We start from the raw sequence: 19,257 nt of genomic DNA, 5'->3' as shown, positions 1-19,257 counted from the left end.
ACTGTTTAAAAATGTTTTTTCATTTATCCCATACTGCAAGATTGTCCCCTTTTGATGTGCACAAGTGTTCACACAGGCACAAAATGAGGGGCCCATTTTAAAATCTCATCTCCAGGCCCACTCCAACCTTGGTACACCCCGCCTTGTGCCCCATTACCAGGCAGTTAATTGGCAGTCGTCCTGCCTCTGTTTACTTGGCAATTCGGATATAGTTGAATCACAGAAAGTTCATAATCAAGCCCACCTCGGTGCAGTCATCTCCAACTTAAAACCCTTGTTAAAACCTCCTATTGCAACTATAAAAATATTCTTAAAATCCCAGGAGCTCTCCTAGGGAGCTGCTCACCCGACGCCATCTTGGCCACACACACCCTGCCCCACAGAATCCTTAAGAAATGGTAGCAGCTGCAGGGAACTTCCAACTGCTACCTGCACCATCTGGGCCACTGTGCGTTCACACTCAAGAGAAGAGGCCGAAGATCCATGCACCAAGGGGACAGTCTAGTAGTTCTCAAAGGGTGGGGAAAGGGGGGAAATTGGCCAAATGTGAAATTTCAGCAAACCAACCATTCTACTCAAGTGCTTTCCTGGATTCTCTAACCCAATATCATCTCCCATTTAAGAGAACATTTATGAACCCCATTTGGTTGTTTCCCCCAGTAAACCGCTCATGATTACAGTACCGAAATGGGTAGGAAGTTCCACCTCAGTGCTGTCATTTGCCTCCCGCCACTCATAGTTACAGAAGGAGTCCTCCGCAGAGGGAGCGGCTGGAACCATGAGGGAAAGTGCGACCATGATTGGCAGCCTAGGGAGACACTAGCTGCTGGAGATGCCGGGGCAGGACTTCCTGCCGGTATTTGGTGCTTTAAATGAGAGCGAATTGCAGGGGGAAGGGGACATTTAAGTGGAGCTCCCACCTGCTACAATTACATATTTCCGTTTATTCCAAGCAAGTTGCTTAGAATAAACCCAAATCAGTCAGGTCTAGCAACACGATCAATCCTCGTTTCTTTCTAACCTAAATCAGAGGTGCCTGGAGAAAAGGCAATATGAAGCGAGATTTGACAGCCATCTTCAGATATTCTGAAGGGCAAACCCATAAAAGCAACAGACTGGTTCTCCACTCTCCCTGAGGGCAGGGCTAGAAGCATTTTTATTTTTATTTATGTACTGCCTGACTCCAAAGGTTCTAGGCGGTTCACAAATTTACAATAAAGGCAAAATAAAACAACCATTTAAACAATTAAAAATATTCAAAGATTACTAAAAGCCAGGCTAAAAAGATGTGCCTTAAGGGCTCTTTGAAAGGCAGGTAAGTAGGATCTGAAGTTACAAAGAAACAGGTTTAGGCTGGAGGAATTTCATAACTTTAAGAGCTGTTAAACAGCAGAGGTCTGCCTTGAGCAGTAGTTGGGCTCTCATTTGCTGGAGGCGTTCCAAAAGAGATTGGACAGCCATCTTTCAGAGATACAGTAAGTTTCCTGCCCTTAGCAGGGATCTGCACTAGAAGCTCATCAAGGTTCCTTTCAACGCTAAAATTTTATGATGCTAGAATTTGGGGGAGTTTCTCATGTCCCCGAGGCACAAGGAAGTTGTGCAGAACCAAGTTAGTAGTGGTTTGTGTGGTATCTGAACTCAGGCAGTGCTCCATCTAAGGCAGGCCTGCTCAGCTTTGGCCCTCCTGCGGATGTTGGCCTACAACTCCCATAATCCCTGGCTATTGGCCACTGTAGCTGGGAATTATGGGCGCTGTAGTCCAAAAGCAGATGGGTGGCCAAAGTTGAGCAGGCCTGATCTAAGACATGCACATATGCCTGCACTAACAAGTTTTTTAAATGTCTGCTCAGTTAATTTTAGATCCTGCTCAGGTTGAATGAGGAAGGCCCCACTATGAATGCATGTGTGCACACACTGCCTTGATGCTCCCGCCCAGAATAAAACTCATTCCACACACAGATGAAAAAAATGAGAGAACACTGTTCTCAGGGAATAAACAAATTGGCTTTTATGAACAGAGAGATTGTGCCTAGAATGTCATACCAGCTTCCCAGAGTAGCAAGAATGAATTTTAGTGTCTCCATCTCCGCAGCTGGTGGAGGTCTTGCAGAAGGAGACAAAAGGCAAACTGAAGTTAGAGTTCAGGGCCTCCGAGGTTGGGCTCCTGGAGGCCAGCAGGGCACCTATTTTTCTTGAGATTAGATAGGATGGTATTTATGACTATAATTGTGATACTGCCTCTTTAAAAGATAGGACAGAACTCTGAGAAAGGAAGGCAAAAGGCAGATTCTGAGTTAATTTTGGTGACTGGTGGGAAGCCTGTGGTGGTCACCACAGAGCTGCAAAAGGCATTATTGACAACTATTTGGTGTTTCATTGATCAACCTGGTCTGGAGAGTAACCCCAGTAGGGCTTTTAGGGTAAATTTGGCTGCCTTAGATAAGACTGGGGAGTGGGGACAGATGTATACAGAAACCAAAGCAGGTGTGGAGGATTACCCTGCAGTGCAATCTCTGCTTGCTTGAGCTCCACCTCTCTGCCTGCACCTGGCTCTGCAGTGAAAACTAAAGGAAACATGGAGGGGGAGGGGTGGCAGACAATCTGTTTCTCTCACCTCCAAGCAGCTGGAATGGTTACCAAATAAAAAGGATGCTCGCAGCTTTATTTTTACTCTATTTCCCCCTTCACTTTGAAAAATAGCTCTGATGGTGTAGGATATAGAATAAAGTGGCTTCCTGACCAACATCAGGATGAAACAATAAGAGCTGTGCAAAGCCAGCTCCTCGAATGGGAGAAAAGGTTGCCTCATTCTTATCTTGGGGGTGGGGCTGTACATGTGTTGCAACTGCTGTGACTTGATATACATTGGTCTCCACTCTTTGGCTGCCTCAGGGGGAGAGTGTCAGGGAGGTTTTCTCACCCAGCCAAAAGAAAGGGAGGAGGGTCTCTCCGGAGAAGGAGGCTTCTGAGAAGGTGCAGATGGGGGCTGCTGAGTCAGCATCAGAAAAGGCTACCTGCCCTTCAGCACAATTTAGAATCACTCGGATCCGCTTAAGCTCCCCTATCAAGTGCAGAGGAACGTCAGCAGGGGGGAGGTACAAGCCACCCAGCTTCATCACAGCCCAGATCCCTTCCTCAGGTCCCCATCTGAAACGGCCCTTTCTCTTCACAGACTTCCTGGCAACCCCCACAGCCCAATCTCCCTCACTTCCCACACTGACTTCCCAGCAATGTCTCCCTGCTGTGAATCCCTCACATCCCAGCACAATACAGAAGCTGCTGAATCTCTCAGGATTGTCGGGCAGATCTTGCCATTTCTCTCCCCATCTCACACACTTATGATCTTCAGCCAGGATGAGTAGGGGATGAGCTGTGTCCGGATCCAAAGTGACATTTGCTGTTGCGAAATGCGTGCAGAGGAGGGAAGAGAAAAGAAACAGAGTCAGCTGGGAGACTGACTTCACACCCAAATATTTTTATCTTCTCTAACATGCTTTGATGAAGTGAAATAATGATTTTTTAAACCCCCATAATAAAAATATTGTGAGCCTACAACCTCATCCCAGGGTTTGCTTGCCTAGCAAAATCAGTGGGGCTTCCATGTACTGCATTTCCAGGGCCAGATCCAGGCTGTGAAGGGTCCCTGGGCAAGAGGTGCTCAGTGGCTCCCCTCCTCGCCATTGCTGCTGCTGCCACCCTATCATTTGCCTCTTCCTCTGGATCGTGACTGCATCATCTTTCAGAGGGAATGGAAAAGGCTAATGAAGCCTTCTGCACCTTCTCCTCTCACTGCTCACTCCGATTGGAAAGGGAAGGTGAACAGGCAGCAACAGAGCAGCAGGGACAGGAGGCCCCAGAGATTGGCAATGGGCCCCCTACTGGGATGTGGGCCTCAGCATATGTCTGCTAATGCCAGCCCCAGAGATGCTGGTCCTGCAGCATCCACAATTTGGATGTTCTTTTTCTTATTCCAAACTATTTCTACCTTTCAGGAGAGGGCCTAGCTGAAACCCTAGGAAAAGCTGGAAGCAGGCAAGTTAAGGATGGATAACATTCCTCCTCATAGAATCATGACCAAGGGATTCAGTTTTTATTGGAAATATTAATATCCTGTTTCACTTGCCACTCAAGACAGCTCAAAAAGGCAAAGATGCCCATACAAGTATTTTTTTTAAAAAAAATCTGGCTTCTTGCTATGCCAGCTTCCTGCTCTGACCAGGGGGTTGGACTAGAAGAGCTCCAGGATTCCTTCCAACTCTACAGTTCTATTATTCTTAATGGAGTTAGCAAAGGTAGAGAGGAATGCATAAGAGAATAGGTTTTCTACTTCCTGTGAAAATTGGTCATTCATGAATTCAAGGGAGAATCCAGGTGCTGCAATTCTGGTGAGCAGAGAGCTAAGTTATCCCCACCCCCCACAATTCCATATTGGGAATAGCAATGGTTCAGACCCAGTATCCAGTTCTGCAATGAAATGGCGGCTCTACCTTGGAAGGAAAATATTTACAGCCATGCTGAAGTCTCCTTTATGTTACAAGGGCTCCGCCCTCCCACTTCCTTTCATACAAGAGACATCTCCATGCTAAGGCCCGCTGCAATACAACTACTGTTCTGGATTTCATTGGCCAACATCCAGACTAATGCTTTCCTTATACAACAAACCAAGTTGTGCATCTGAAATAGGGTCATTTAAGTGCACAACATCCCTAGGTTGCACTCTTGTGCAAGTTCCATGCTACTTAAACCAAAGCAGAAAGAACTTGACCAGCAGGAGATGCATTACACATTGCACACCTTGGTTTGCAAGTCTGTTTCAACTAGCGCAACACTAATCTGGAATGCAAGCTTCCTGCATACTAGTTAGCACAACATCCTTCTGTTTGCAGAAGTGCAGGATTCATTTGGATGTTGGCCTTCCTTGGAAAGTGGAAGATGCACCGTTGCCAACTAGAACTCTTCTGAACCAAGGTTAGGGAAATACAGCTGTCCTAATTCAGCAGTAATCAACCAGCAGTGAACAATGGACATATCAGGTTTAGAGCTGCCATTTTTGAAGAAGAGCTGGATTGGAAGAAGACTGGAACTTCACTCCATTGCAGGTGTGGAAACACTATGGGCAGTAGCAGCCAGAACAGGTGGGAACCGGCGTGGGGGGCTAAATGAGCTGAAGGTGCTGCTCGCTATTGCTCTGTTCTCCTTGGCTGCTGCACTATGCCTTGTCTCAACTGCTGTGGGATTAATCCTTGGCACACGGGCTGCTTATTCACTGGGGAGAAACCAATGAGGCCTTCAGACCCTGCTTCTTATCCTCCCCCAAGTATCTGACTGTCCACAGTTGGACCAGACAGACGTTGTACCTGATTCAGCTGCCAAATTCTTAAGTTCCCTGCTTCTATTGTTTGTGAACTGAACTGGGAGTAAAGATACAGATGTGAAAGGCATAAGATGTAAAAATAAGTTGATAAATACGTAAAAACTGGGAAAGAAGTTATACATAGGCATGGAGACCTTCCCTCATTCCTCTTTCCCTCTACTCCTAATTCACACATGGATGGCTCCAGAGTCTCCAAGGCAGAACTATGAAAACATGAAAGAAAAGCAGACAACTTCCTGACAAGTCCCCATCCCACCTGTGAATTCTTCCATCATCTGATCCCACAATTTACCTTTCTCCAGCTGAAATCCAAATAGTAGATTGTCTGGGAAAGGGAAGGAAACAGATTAAGCATCACACCATTGTGCTGTATGGCAAAGAAACTTCAAAGAAATACTGCAGCAATAACAGTTGATATTACAGCATCTACATCTTTCTTATTACTAGTGAAAAATCAAGAGCAAACGCAGACATTACATTGACCTTGTGGGGTTTTGTCTTTTCTGCCATGACATGTGAAGATGACATGTTAAGTCTCCTGCCTCCCATCTCAGCTATCTTTGTGATGAATTCTGCAATGATCTGGAGTGCTCATGTTCTCATTTCTATAGTTCTTTTAAATACTGGCACCCCCTTTGGCTGCCTCAGCAGTGCATGCAGTGACACCATTTTGGAAAAGGGCAGATACTACATAAAAGGCTAAAGAACCTCCCCCTGGACAAGCTATGCATTGTGGGATATCTTAAGGGGGAAAGGGGTGGTAAATCTACTTAGAAACTCTTTCTCCACCAAGCCTTATTTATATAATTAAGAATGTGGAAACAATCCACATCAATTACAATCCACATCAATTACCAGAGAACTTCCATTTTGGGTGGTATAGAAATGTATTAAATAAATAAATGAATATGTTAATAACCATGTGATAAGTGTAAGAACTGCATTAGCTCTCAATAAATGCGGTGGGGGAGGAAATCTGGGACAGGCTGTAACTTTTACACACATGGCTTTATGGTGTGGGGTAGCCAAGGGGCGAGTGAACTTCGCATTAGAATCACGTAGCCAACTTAGGAAGCTGCCTTATACCAAGTTAGACCATTGGTCTATCTAGCTCCATATTGTCTACACAGACTAGTAGCAGCTTCTCCGAGACTGCAGGCAGGAGTCTCTCTCAGCCCTATCTTGGAGATGCCAGGGAGGAAACTTGTGGCCTCCTGTATGCAGATGCTCTTCCCAGAGCGGCCCCATCCCCTGAATGGAATATCTTACAGTGCTCATACATGTAGCCCTTGGAAACCATTAATTTAACTTTAGGTTAGTTAAAACAATCTTCCTTTCATTTCAATGACACTTTGTTAACTTTTCTATAAGCCAATGACCAAAATGACTAAGGGAAAAGGATGTCTTAGGGGAAATATGGTGGTGCTTCTACCAAGGGAGAATGTCCTGAACTAAAATCAGGCCCCCTGCCTACATTTTCTTTTAATGGCTGAGGGGTGTGTGTGCTTGTTTTATGCATGCCTCCATCATAAATCATGCAGACCTTGAAACACTAATGAGCTACATATGATTAGAGATTTTTAAAAATGAAGAATAACTTCTAAGAAATCCCAGAGAATGAACTTCTGAGCCCAGAGTTCTTTCCACAGTGAACCAAAGTGGTTTTCTCCACTGGCATTGAGATTGCCCATTTTCCTGACCCTTCCAATATTAGAAGTGGACGTGTAAGGCTCTAGGTCACATCTGGACCAATGTAACTCCATAGAAAATCTTTGCACTCATTCTTCTTTACCTTTGAACTGCTTCGTGATATTTTCCAGCAAGGTGTTTCTATCAGCAAAGTCCCAGATTCTCCACTTCACTGAGGGAGGAAAAGTCACGGGATTCTCAAATCTCTCTTTCTCCTTACACCTGGAGAGAGAAACAAAAACATCAGGAAGTTGGAAGGAACATGGTAAATAAAACAGCATACCCCTAATGACTGCTCTTTTGTGTGTCTGCTCCATGGAATGGGGGAGGGGTATACGGAACTATGTAGAGCACTAATCATAATTTTGAACACAGCACAATGGCCAGTTGAGAGGCCAACCAAGCCATTGATTAGTTCTCACAGGAGGAGTTAGGCCACCTACAGATACATAAGCAGGTGCTAAACCTAAATTGGTGCATGATTTCTTGAGTCAATCCCCAATATTCAATAATCAAAACAAGTGTGAAACCAAATCAAAGTAAAATTAATAGCAAAGTTTCAGACCACATCCAGGTGGTGGGACTACTGGCAAGGCATTTCTCTTCTGCAGTCAGCTGGAATTCAAGCTATAGTCCCATATAGCAATAAAATATGGAGCTATATTTTGCAGGAAAGTTCTGCCACATCCATCTCCACTAGAATATCCTTTACTGTATGAGTTCAAAATTCTTGCTCCACATGCTTGTAGATTAGCAAAAATCTTGCTTTTAAAATTGGCTCTTTAATTTGTCATCTCCTGTTTTTTTCATGGCTTTGGCATCAATGAAAACAGACTTGGAATGACTGATTTCTGTTTCTTGCTGCTGCTAACCTTATTAGCCATATCTCCTATGTTGTCAGAGTAATATCACCCTTTAATCATCAACTTATTTTATTTAATTCATGCTATCATGTTTTTAAAAAAAACAAAATGTTTTTATGTTTTATTTGTGCTCTCATCTTATTCAAAGAAAAGATAAGTAAGAGGAAGAAGCAAACACATTAGAGAGATGTGAAATATGAAAATGGGGGCACCAACAGCTGTGCCATCAACTGCCCAACAGGCCATTCCTCCTGCCCGGTGACTTGAGTTAAACACAAATTACCTTTAAATGCAACTGAAATACCAGTCTGTCCAGTAAGACTGGTATAGGGCCACCAAAGCTTTTCAGGACTACTGTGCCTTTAAGGGGAACCTTCTCCCTTGTGACTTCTGCCCCTGAAATTATTTTCCATGCAATGGGGAGAGAGTATTTGGGGGGTTCCCCTCATTACTATTTGTCTTTCCTCCCACCCACCCCTTTTCTTCAATTTCTGTACATACTATCCAGACCCTTCTGAGAATCAGGTAATGAAACTCATGGGATCTACTTACATCCGCAAGGTGCTTCTAACATCCTAGAAGGAAGGAAGAGAAAGATGAGGAAACTCATTGTCTGCCATAATGTGAAGAAAATCTTTATGATAATGAAGTCAGCAGGCAAAGTGGAGTCATTTTACAAATCTCAACCAGTTGAGGCAGATGTGCAGATACTGACTAGAACAAAATGCTCCTCTAAAGTGTGCAGGGTAGCATTTAGGACCAATTCTCTGTTTTCCTGAAGTGCACATAATCATGTGTCTGCTTACATGGAACTGCAATCTGTTCTTTCATAAGCCCTGACTCAGAGTATGTCCTGTAAGTATGTCCTGTGGTAGGCATTATTGGATGGAGTTGTAACAGTCAGAACGCCAACTGAGATCCCTGCTGTCATGTTGAACTCTGACAGTTCTGAATTGCCTGCTCAATCCTACCCTGCCCTCTTCTCCTCTCCTGGGACTGGGAGAGGCCAGGAGGCAGCATATGCAAGGCGCCCTTTGCTCCAGAGAGAGCACTAACCCAGCATTTTCACACAGGCCTTATGTGTAAACTCCAGGTATGTTCCCCACCCCTCTTTAACTTCCATTTAGGTGCCCAAGGGGCACCCAGATTGTGGAAGTTGTAGGGTGTTTTTTCTTTTTTCTTTTAAAGGGATGCAGTCATGGATTTCTACAAAGCTTCATGATCCATATGGAACAAAATGGATATTGCATATGTTTTCTCTTGGCCCCCACCCAGTCCTAGGTAACAAAGAGACAGGAGAATGGGGAACAGCAGGTGGCATGATAAAAATTTTGGAATTCAGACATGAAACTTCTGACCAGCATTCCCTCTAACAGTGAATTCCAGATGTTGTTGACTACAACTCCCAGCATCCCCAGCTGCGATGGCCTTTGGCTGGGGATTATGGGCATTGTAGTCAACAACATCTGGGATTCCCTGTTAGAGGGAACACTGCTTCTGACTCAGCAGCCGGGAGGGGCAATGTTGTCTCCTCCCAAAAGTCCCAGTTTTAGCCAGGTCATGTTGTATAAGAATTCCCACATCTCTGGGCTGTGCAGAGGTCTAACCAACACACAGAGACTCAAGTCCCACATCTACCCTCCTGACTGGCAGTGCTTTCTGCAGCAGAGATCAAATCTGAAAAATGACAGGAGGATCAGATGGACAACAGTTTGGCACGAACATTGGCTAGATTCTCCATATAGACGAAGAGCATGAAAGATGGAAATGCCAACTTAAACATCAAGTGCACAAACAACCCTCTAGTTCAGAACAGTTTACACAAACCTTAATATGCCACCCTATTTCACTTGGTTTCTCCTCTACATAACAGAAACAAATAGTTCTAGTAAGAACTAATCTGCCTATTTTCCTTTCACTATCCCTACAACTGGACTAAATTTGGTTCAAATGAGTCAGTTCAGAAGTAAGCCCACTTGAACCTCAAAGGTGTAGGGGAAGAATGGCAGTTCAGTCCCCAAAGAGCAGAGCAAAACCAGTTTGTTGAGAAAGAGCCAAGCAAGAGGTTTAGAGACAGTTCTTTAAGTTTGAAGAACAACAAGAATTTATTTAGAAGTTACAAAAGGATAGGAAAGCTGGCCTTAAGGCTGAAAGAGGAGAGAGACTAAACAAGCAGCCATCTCTGGAGAGACAAAATGGAGACTAACACTGGAAGAACAAAGAGGGAAGGAGTCCAGCACTTTTATCCATGAGCCCCAACCCCACCCCCCCCGTGGCCACTATGAGACATTGCAGCTGAGAACTGATGCTGCCAGGGTCCTAGCTCCAACAAAAAGTTCATGTGTCCACCATCTGGAATCAGGGTGAATGATATCATTACAAATTACACCCAGAGGTGTAACTATAGGGGGGGCAGGGGGGGCACGTGCCCTGGGCGCCATCTTTTCTGGTCACGTGGGGGGCGCCGCCATGACAAAAAAAAATTTAATTTTTTTAAAGTTTTTTGTTAATACAAATGTTTCCTGCTCAGTGCAGCAGCGCTGCAGCAGTCAAGGGAGCGCGTCGGCACCCCCTCCCCCATGAGCGGTCCCTTCCGCACCGCCCCCCCCCCCATTGCTTTGCTGGCGCCTGGCGGCCAGTCAGTGGCCTGGCTTTGCGGCAGCGGCGGGCACTTGTGAGGAAAAACCTACGTATAATGTAGTATGTTGGGGGGGCGGGGGGGCGCCATTTCAATGCTTTCCCCGGGCGCTGTTTTCCCTAGTTACGCCTCTGATTACACCCTTTGAGCCATCCCTATGTGTCCCTACACCTGTAACAAATCTGATCCAAATCAGTTAGGCGAACCACAAGTTAGCCCACTTGAACCTCAAATGTTTATGAGCCCGCCATCTTGAACTGGGTGGATGACATCATTACAAAGGCCTCTGTTGAGGTGTCCCTATGAGTACCTACAACTGTACCCAATTTGGTTCATATTGGTCCAGGTATTGCAAAGTTGATAGGGGGGACACACAGTTGGGTGATCTCATCAGCCTACTGAACAGTAAGCTGAAAATCTGGCAGATTTGAGTCATTCGGCCATGAACCAAATCTGCCCTGTCACATTCCCATCAGATTTGCCCTCGAAACGAATCGCTTTGAAATTCGAGTGACATTTTTTGTCTTAGTCATCGGCCCTGTCCTCTGCGAGTGTCTGTCACTCTGGTTGGTTCCCTGGACTATATAACCATTGGCTGGTGATCCCCCTTGCTTCTTGGTTGGTTTGTTGTCCATCAATTCCAGTGTTTCCAGGGGTTACTGTGTCATCATTGGTGGTGGGGTGGGACAAGGGGGGGCTCAGATGGAGGGACCTTCAAATCAGTGCTGCATCCCTGTATTTTCTACTGCCATTTTCGTATTTCCTCCCTGCTCTGAGTGCTGCCCCTGAAGCAGCCAGACTCCCTGGGTGGGTTCTTATCTTTTTTTTATTTTTCCAGAGAGGAAATCAGTCTTTCTCTACCAGCTCAAGACTCCCTGGCTGCTGGGGCTGGAGCAGGAGAGGAGGAGCTTCATGCTTCTTTTATTTTAGCAAGTGTTGGGTGGCTGGGTGCGGGGGGGGGGCACTTTCCCAGCCATTTCGCAGGGGCTGCAGTGCCTGGCCCAGGGAGGCAGCAGCTCCCCGTTGCTTGACTCCAGCTGGCCGCTGCAGCTGAAGAAGACCAGAGCATAGAAGGAGGGCTACTGTGCCAAGGCTCAACTCTGGACTTTGGACTGATGAGTGGCTGATTGCCCCATTTGGGTTTTTATCACACACAGAAACACACACACACACCACCACACAACACTACACACAGACATTGTGTTAATTGCTGTTCTGCTTGCCCTGCAACTGAAGGTTGATTCCTAAAAGAGGATTTTTATTTAGGTTCAAAAGTTTTTTATTTTCAATAGGCATTATGTGTGAGAGGGACCCCCGTTAGCTAGGTAGGTATTGTCAAGAGAGACTTTGGTTGGCATTGCCCCCACCCCCACTTTGACTTTGTGCTTTATATTCCTGCAGCTTGTGTGTGCCTACACCAGTGCCACTGCATTTAGCAACCAAGAATCTACATTGCGGTAATTTCTTGATTGCTTTATAAGTTCTTTATAGGGATTCATTATGGAGAAAAGTCATAATGCAGCAAAGAATCTAAAGACTCAACAATTCCTAAAAAATAAACTGAGTACCTCACTGGCTTGTGGGTTGAGGGGTAGTTAGTGGCACCCCATATGCCAACCCCTGCCCCCAAATCCTCAAGGCAGTGAAATACTCAGTTTATTTTTTAGGAATTGTTGAGTCTTTAGATCCTTTGCTGCGTTATGACATTTCCCATAATGAATCCCTATAAAGCACTTATATAGCAACCAAGAATCTAAAAACAAAAAAAAATTTAAAAATCCTAAAAAATAAACCAAGTACAGCACTGCCCTGCAGGTTGTGGGAGTAGTTAGCACCCAATATACCGTACCCATCTACCCACTTTGGATCGCCTTGGTGCAACCCACAGGGAGTAATGGGGCTGCTTAGAACCCCCATTACTCCCTATGGTAGAAAAAATGAAACCAAACTAAAAAAAATCCTTTAAAAATCACCCCTTTGCCCAGTTCCTTTGGGGGCTATGTGGTAGTTGGCACCCATTGGGCACTACCACACAACCCACTCTGGGGCCCCCTGGCCCCTTAAAAGTTTCCCAAATCAATTCAACTTCAAATCAAAGTAGAATCAAATCTGGCCTGATTCAAGAAGGAAAGATTCAAAGCATTTCAAATCAAATTGCAAAAATTGATTAATGCACATCCCTAGCAGCCATCCCCGAGGAGGAGGCAGAGGAGCCTGGCCTGTTTCTGCTGCTTTCTTACCTGCAGAAGCTCACTTGCTGACTGCTCACACTTCTCTTCCAACTCCTGGATAATGTTATCAAGAGATGAGAGCTCCTCAGAGAGTGTTGCCAAATGTTCATCCCTTCTTCTTGCAATCTCCTTCTCTACTTCTTCTATCTGGGTCAACAGGCATGTCTCTTGCTCTTCCAGAAACTGGTGGAGTTGACTGAATTCATCCACTGTCTTTTGCCTCTCTGCTACGATCTGATTCTACAGATGAGAGAGGAGAAAAGCAGGCCAATGTATTTGAAATATAGAGTGTTTGCAGAGTCAAAAAGTAGTTAATGACCATTCCTATAGGATTGTTATTGCACTTTCAACAGTTCAGGATATTAATGACACAGTAATCAAGTTCTTTGAGAGTGTCAACAAGTGTGTGGATCAAGGTGATCCAGTTGACATAGTATACCTGGACTTCCAAAAATCTTTCGACAAAGTTCCTAATCAAAGACTCCTGAGGAAACTTGGCAGACATGGGATAAGGGGACAAGTACATGTGTGGAGTGCTATCTGGTTGAAGGACAGGAAACAGAGGGTAGGAATTAATGGAGAGTTTTCACAATGGAGGGAAGTAAGAAGTGGGGTCCCCCAGGGATCTGTACTGGGACTGGTGCTTTTTAATTTATTCATAAATGATCTAGAAGCAGCGGTAAGCAGTGAGGTGGCCAGATTTGCAGATGATACCAAACTCTTTCAGGTAGTAAGATCCAAAACAGATTGCAAGGAGCTCCAAAAGGATCTCTCCAAACTGGGTGAGTGGGCAACAAAATGGCAAATGTGTAAATTGATGCATATTGGGACGAAAACCCCCAACTTCAAGTATACGCTGATGGGATTTGAGCTGTTGGTGAGTAACCAGGAGAGGGGTCTCGGGGTCATAGCGGACAGCTCGTTGAAAGTGTCGACTCAACGTTTTTCAGCTGTGAAAAAGGCCAATTCCATGCTAGGGATCATTAGGAAGGGGACTGAAAATAAAACTGCTAATGCTATAATGCCCTTATGCAAAACGATGGTGCAGCCACACCAGGAGTACTGCGTACAATTCTGGTCACCACATCTCAAAAAGGACATTGTAGAACTGGAAAAGGTGCAGAAGAGGGCAACCAAGATGATCAGGGGCCTAGAGCACCTTTCTTATAAGGCAAGGCCACAACACCTGGGCTTTTTAGTTTAGAAAAAAAGATGACTGCGAGGAGACATGATAGAGGTCTATAAAACCATGCATGGTGTGGAGAAAGTGGATAGAGAAATTCTTCTCCCTCTCCCATAACACTAGAACCAGGGGTCATCCCATGAAATTGATGGCCAGGAAATCTAGGACCAACAAACAGAAGTACTTTTTCACACAACGCATCATCAACTTGTGGAATTCTCTGCCACAAGATGTGGTGACAGCCAACAAGCTGGATGGCTTTAAGGAGTTTGGATAACTTCATGGAGGAGAGGTCTATCATCAGCTACTAGTTGGAGGGCTATAGGCCACCTCCAGCCTCAAAGGCAGGATGCCTCTGAGTACCAGTTGCAGGGGGGAGGGCATGTCCTCAACTCCTGCCTGTAGGCTTCCAGCGGCATCTGGTGGGCCACTGTGTGAAGCAGGATGCTGGACTATATGGGCCTTGGGCCTGATCCAGCAGGACTGTTCTTAAGTAATGAGCTTTGAAAAGACTTCCAAGGGCCTTCCCTTAAAATGGCTTTTCAAGAAAAAGAGAATGGGGGATCCCCATAAGGGACAGTCTGAAAAGAGGGACTGCCTCATGGCTTTTGATGATGCTTTCACTATTTTGCCTTCAGTTTTCCCTGCTTATTGTGTCTAATACTTACAAGAAAGTTTTTGCTTTCCTTTTCTGCATTGGCTTTAAATGCCAGAATTTTCTCTCTTCCCTTCTTCAAATTCTCCAGAACGCTGCAGAACTGACCCTGAAGAGAAAACAGAAGCTCCAGTTTGATTCCTTCTTGAGAATTTCAGTTTTGTCACCACCACCCCTGTCATTTAATCTTTGCATATTGTTTTCTGTTGTGCTGTAGTTTTGGAGTGCTTTATTGTGACGTAACAATTCTACTTATGTACAATTCCATTAACAAAACCTTTCCGTCTAACACATTGTGTAAAGGGCTTTCCATGTTCACTCAAGCTCCAAAATGCCATGAAATTGAAGCCATTATGGGCCACTCCCTCAACAGACATGTTATATATTTATTAGAAACATCTGATATACCGCCCACTCTGAAGACTTATTTAGGCAGTATGGACATAGCTACTATCCTATTCTGTGCTTAGAGCCAGCTTCACCAGTACCTTGGAGCTGGATGGTTGTCATCAGGAAAGTGGTTGACCTAGATCCCAGATGTTTCCGCTCACTGTGGCTATCCTGCATTGAGCAGAGGCTTTAACTAGACCAGTGGCTCCCAACCTGAGGGCCTCCAGATGTTGCTGAACTACAACTCCCAGCATCCCCAACAACAGTAAATTGTAGCTGGGGGTGTTAAGAGGTGTAGTTCAGCAACATCTGGAGGCCCCCAGGTTGGGAACCACTGGACTGGATTACCTTCAAGGTTCTATGTGGAAGGTATTGGATACTTGTCACCTGGAATGCTGGCTTTAGTTGCATGGACTCCACACGTTAATTCCAAGCAACATACAATCCTGGAACTTAGTTCCACTACTCTGCCACTGACAGAAATCCAACTTCTATAAACAACAACAAATATTTATATACCACTTTTCAACACAAGTTTCCAAAGCAGTTAACATAGAGAAGTAAAATAAATAAAGATGGGTCTTTGTCCCCAAAGGGCTCACAATCTAAACACACACACACACACACACACCCCAGCAACAGCCACTGGAGGGATGCTGTGCTGGAGCTGGATAGGGCGAGTTACTCTCCTCCTGCTAATTAAAGAGAATCATCATGTTAAAAAGGTGCTTCTTTGCCCAGGGGCAAATAAGACTTTATTATTTATTGAATTTATATACCGACTAGTATAAAAATTATAGAATTAAAAACATAAAAAACATTTAAAATTCATAAAAAGATAAAATCATAATGGATAAAAACACATTAAAAGATTTTGTTTTAAGTGGCAGAATGCAAACTGTCTTACCATTAACATGTGGTGGCCTGCAATTTGCATTGATTTTATATTAGTTGTAAGCCACCTTGATCACACTATATGAATTGGATAGGCAGGACAGAAAGATAGTAAACAATTAAACATCAGAGGCTTAACTGAGGGAGAGACAAGCAACTTTAGGAGTATTCATGATCCCTGGGCACCCCAGTCTGCTAATCATGGAAATGGGTACAATCATACTTACAGTGTTTTCGACTTCAGATGCATATTGTAAGCGTGCAGAGCAGGGGCGGAGCCACCATTGGGCCAACGGGTTCAAAGAACCCGGGCCGCTGACCAATCAGGGGCCACAAGAGCAGCCCCAACACACACCCCGCGTCTGACATCAGATGTGGGGGTGGTAGTTTAGCTCCTGAGCAGCAGCTGCGCAGCCCCTTTGGGAGCTAAACTAAGGCTGCCGCTGCGTTTGCAGCATCAGCCAGGAGCAGCTCTTCCCTGCAAAGGCAGGGAAGAGTCGCTCCTGGCTGCGTGCTGCGAAAGCAGCGCCAGCCTTAGTTTAACTGCCGAAGGGGCCGCGCGGCCCCTTCAGCAGTTAAACTTCAACTCCCGAACGGAGCCTCAAGGCTACATTTGGGAGCCAGACCACGCCCCCCACATCTGACATCAGATGTGGGGGCGTGACTATCCCCTGCATCTAATGTCAGACACGGGGAGGCGGGGCTATCGGGGCATCCGCCACGCCCACACACGGGCCGCCGGCGGGCTGGCTACACCCCTGATGCAGAGTGTGGACAGAGTGTTGAGACTGCTGCTGGGGTTTCTGCAACCTCACTGAATGTACTGCAGGGTTCTTTGCGGCATAACAGGAATTGAATATGTATCCCATTCAGAGGCTCTCTTACCCCTGAACTTCGGGGCAAAAGTCCAGGGCCTCCACAACCCCTGGGGCCTCCAAAATCCTCTTTAGTCTGTCCCTGGTGGTGTGGTCACCCAGCCAAGCATGATGATGCTTAATTTGCAGGGAAAGGGGGCCTCCAAAGGCCTTTAGGGCCAGGCTCCAAAATTGCCTAGGTGCACCTCTGATCCCATTAAAGCAAGTTGAACACTCCTTGAGATGGGAAACCCAGGTTATACTTCCCCAGCCCCCTTTTATGTCCTGACCCTGCTTCAAGTGAATTCCTTCCGAGGACTTGTTCTACAGGCAAACCCTTTTCCTGCCAGAGGATTCAGTATCGAAAGATTTCACCCAGATCTCCTGCCCAAGGCTACCAACCTTTGCCCCAGTTAGTCTACCTTTGCCCCAGTGGCCAGCTTCCCCATTAATCCTGCCCTGCCACCTCCCAAATACACAATGCTAGCTTATTATTCCTCAGTCCATGAAATCAAAAGTCTCCTGTTACCTTGTACTCCGGGGCAGCCTCCTCCACGGGAACCACATCGTGCTCTCGGTGCTCCTTGGATCTGTCACACACCATGCAGATGGGGGCTTCGTCCTCCTTGCAGAAGAGCTTCAGGGGCTCCTGGTGCTTCTCACAGACTCTCCAGTCTCCCACTGCCTGCTTCACCTGCACACTGCACTCTTCAGCTATTGCACGCACATTAGCCAGTTGCCTGTTCGGCTTCACGTCCCTCGGCTGAAAGCTCTCTCGGCACTGAGGACAGGCAGTAACTGTGGGTGGCTCCCCCCAGCACTGAGCAATGCAGGCTTGGCAGAAATTGTGCCCGCAGTCCAGAGTCACGGGATCAGTGAAGAAGTCCAGACAAACGGGGCAAGTGGCTCCATCCTGAAGTTTTTTCCTCGTGCTGAGAGTGGCCATGGCTCAAACACCACAACAGGCGGAGAACTGCTTTCCTCTCGGCCCCTCCCGCCCAGGCAGGGCAATTAGCTGCAAGCAGACGGGGTCGTTGCTCTTCCTCCAAGCCCTGGAAAGGAACCGGCTACAGTGCTGGAGACCAAGAGAAAAACGGGGGCAGCAGAGGACTTGCCTTCTGCCAAGAATGTAGTCCCGCGGGGGTCGGGGGGGCGGGAGAAGAAAGCTGCTCCTCCTGGGCTTCTCGTGCTGCTGCCGGGGCTGGCCAGAGACAGAGTGAGAGTCCTCCTACGAGTTTGTCTCTGTGGAGGGCGGCACTACTGCTGAGTTAGGCGCACGAAGTGGGGAGCATTTGTGCGGCTCAGCATCGGCAGGCTCAGCGGGCATCCTTTTATGTGTGTCTGAGGCGGGAAGAGGCCAGCAGCTCAGGTGGTGTTCTTCCTGGTGGGCGGGGCCGCTGCTAGTAAGAGAGCAGAGAGGCTGCAGCGGTGCCTTTCAGAGAAGCTGGACGCTGACAAGGTTGCCAATGCAGGTAGCAACTCTTTCCCCTCCCCTCTTCAGTTTTTTTCCGTTGCACATTGGCTATTTTATTGGGAAAGCCCCTTCTCAAATACCTGATTATCTGATTAGACGTTTAGTAGGTAAACTTTTATTCATGAGGCATTTAGTTCATTTACTAGCTGAACCTGCAAAGCACCTGTGTGCAAGGACTTCACTCTCCTTGCCCCTGCCACAGCCCTTTCTTTCTTTCTTTCTTTCCATTTCATTTCTATAATGCCCTTCCAAAAATGGCTCAGGCGGTTTACATTTTAAAAAAAAACAAAACTAAAATCAATTAACTATTTAAATCAAAAACTATAAAAACACAAAACCATCATTAAAGCAATTAAAACAGTTTGTAAAACCCTGGGAAACAGTTTTTAAAACAGTTTAAAAACCTTGGAAGGCCAGGCCAAACAGATAAGGGCTCTCCTGAAATCCAGTAATAAACTCAAATTATTGCTCAGTGTCAGCCACCCACTCTCAGCTGCCCACTCTCTTGCTCACCCCTTCTTCGTTCGTCTCTCCTCTCTGCCCCTCATGGCTTGCTCGCCCCCTCTCCGTCCCTCACCCAGTCACCCACCCCCTCCCCATCCACTTGCCCGCTCCCCCCACTTGCTCACCCCCTTCCCATTCACTCACTCACCCCCTCCCCACCACTTGCTCACTCACTTGCCCCTACCCATTCCTCTTCCCTATCTGCATATGGAGCCCCAACTGCCCAATCACCACGGTGTTTCTGCTCTGTTACCTCCAATTGGTAAATCACTGTGTGCGTGGGGCTTGCAACATACATCCTTAGTGCATTATATAGATAGATAGAGTTCTCCAGCTCTTGACCTGCTTCTGAGCAGGGGGCAGTCTACACATTGTAGCTTCAGCAGTTGTATGTAGCAGGAGGAGGAGAAAGGGAGAGGAGGGGAAGCCCAGGCCCATAGGCTCCTGAAGAGACCACCAAGGGCCTGGGACAAGAAAACTGTTACATTTAATAAATAATAATAAATAA

The 19,257-nt window shown here is 46.1% G+C and overlaps 1 protein-coding gene across 1 annotated transcript in view; it reads right to left on the bottom strand.

The window, feature by feature from the left end:
- Positions 1 to 18,207, bottom strand: part of LOC128343941 (zinc finger protein RFP-like) — a 60,691-nt gene extending 42,484 nt beyond the window's left edge. The window contains exons 1-7 of the mRNA XM_053293377.1: positions 17,301 to 18,207; positions 14,647 to 14,742; positions 12,805 to 13,035; positions 8,479 to 8,501; positions 7,167 to 7,285; positions 5,667 to 5,699; positions 2,891 to 3,397 (exon numbers count right to left, since the gene is read on the bottom strand). Coding sequence (XP_053149352.1) covers positions 2,891 to 3,397; positions 5,667 to 5,699; positions 7,167 to 7,285; positions 8,479 to 8,501; positions 12,805 to 13,035; positions 14,647 to 14,742; positions 17,301 to 17,717 — 1,426 coding nt within the window. The 5' untranslated portion in view covers positions 17,718 to 18,207. The remainder of the gene's footprint in view (positions 1 to 2,890; positions 3,398 to 5,666; positions 5,700 to 7,166; positions 7,286 to 8,478; positions 8,502 to 12,804; positions 13,036 to 14,646; positions 14,743 to 17,300) is intronic.
- Between the last annotated feature and the right edge of the window lie 1,050 nt (positions 18,208 to 19,257).

The sequence above is a fragment of the Hemicordylus capensis genome, chromosome 2, assembly GCF_027244095.1.
Source record: "Hemicordylus capensis ecotype Gifberg chromosome 2, rHemCap1.1.pri, whole genome shotgun sequence".
Lineage (NCBI taxonomy): Eukaryota > Metazoa > Chordata > Lepidosauria > Squamata > Cordylidae > Hemicordylus > Hemicordylus capensis.
Note: the sequence above shows the minus strand (reverse complement) of the source record. Positions and strands in the feature narration are given on the sequence as shown.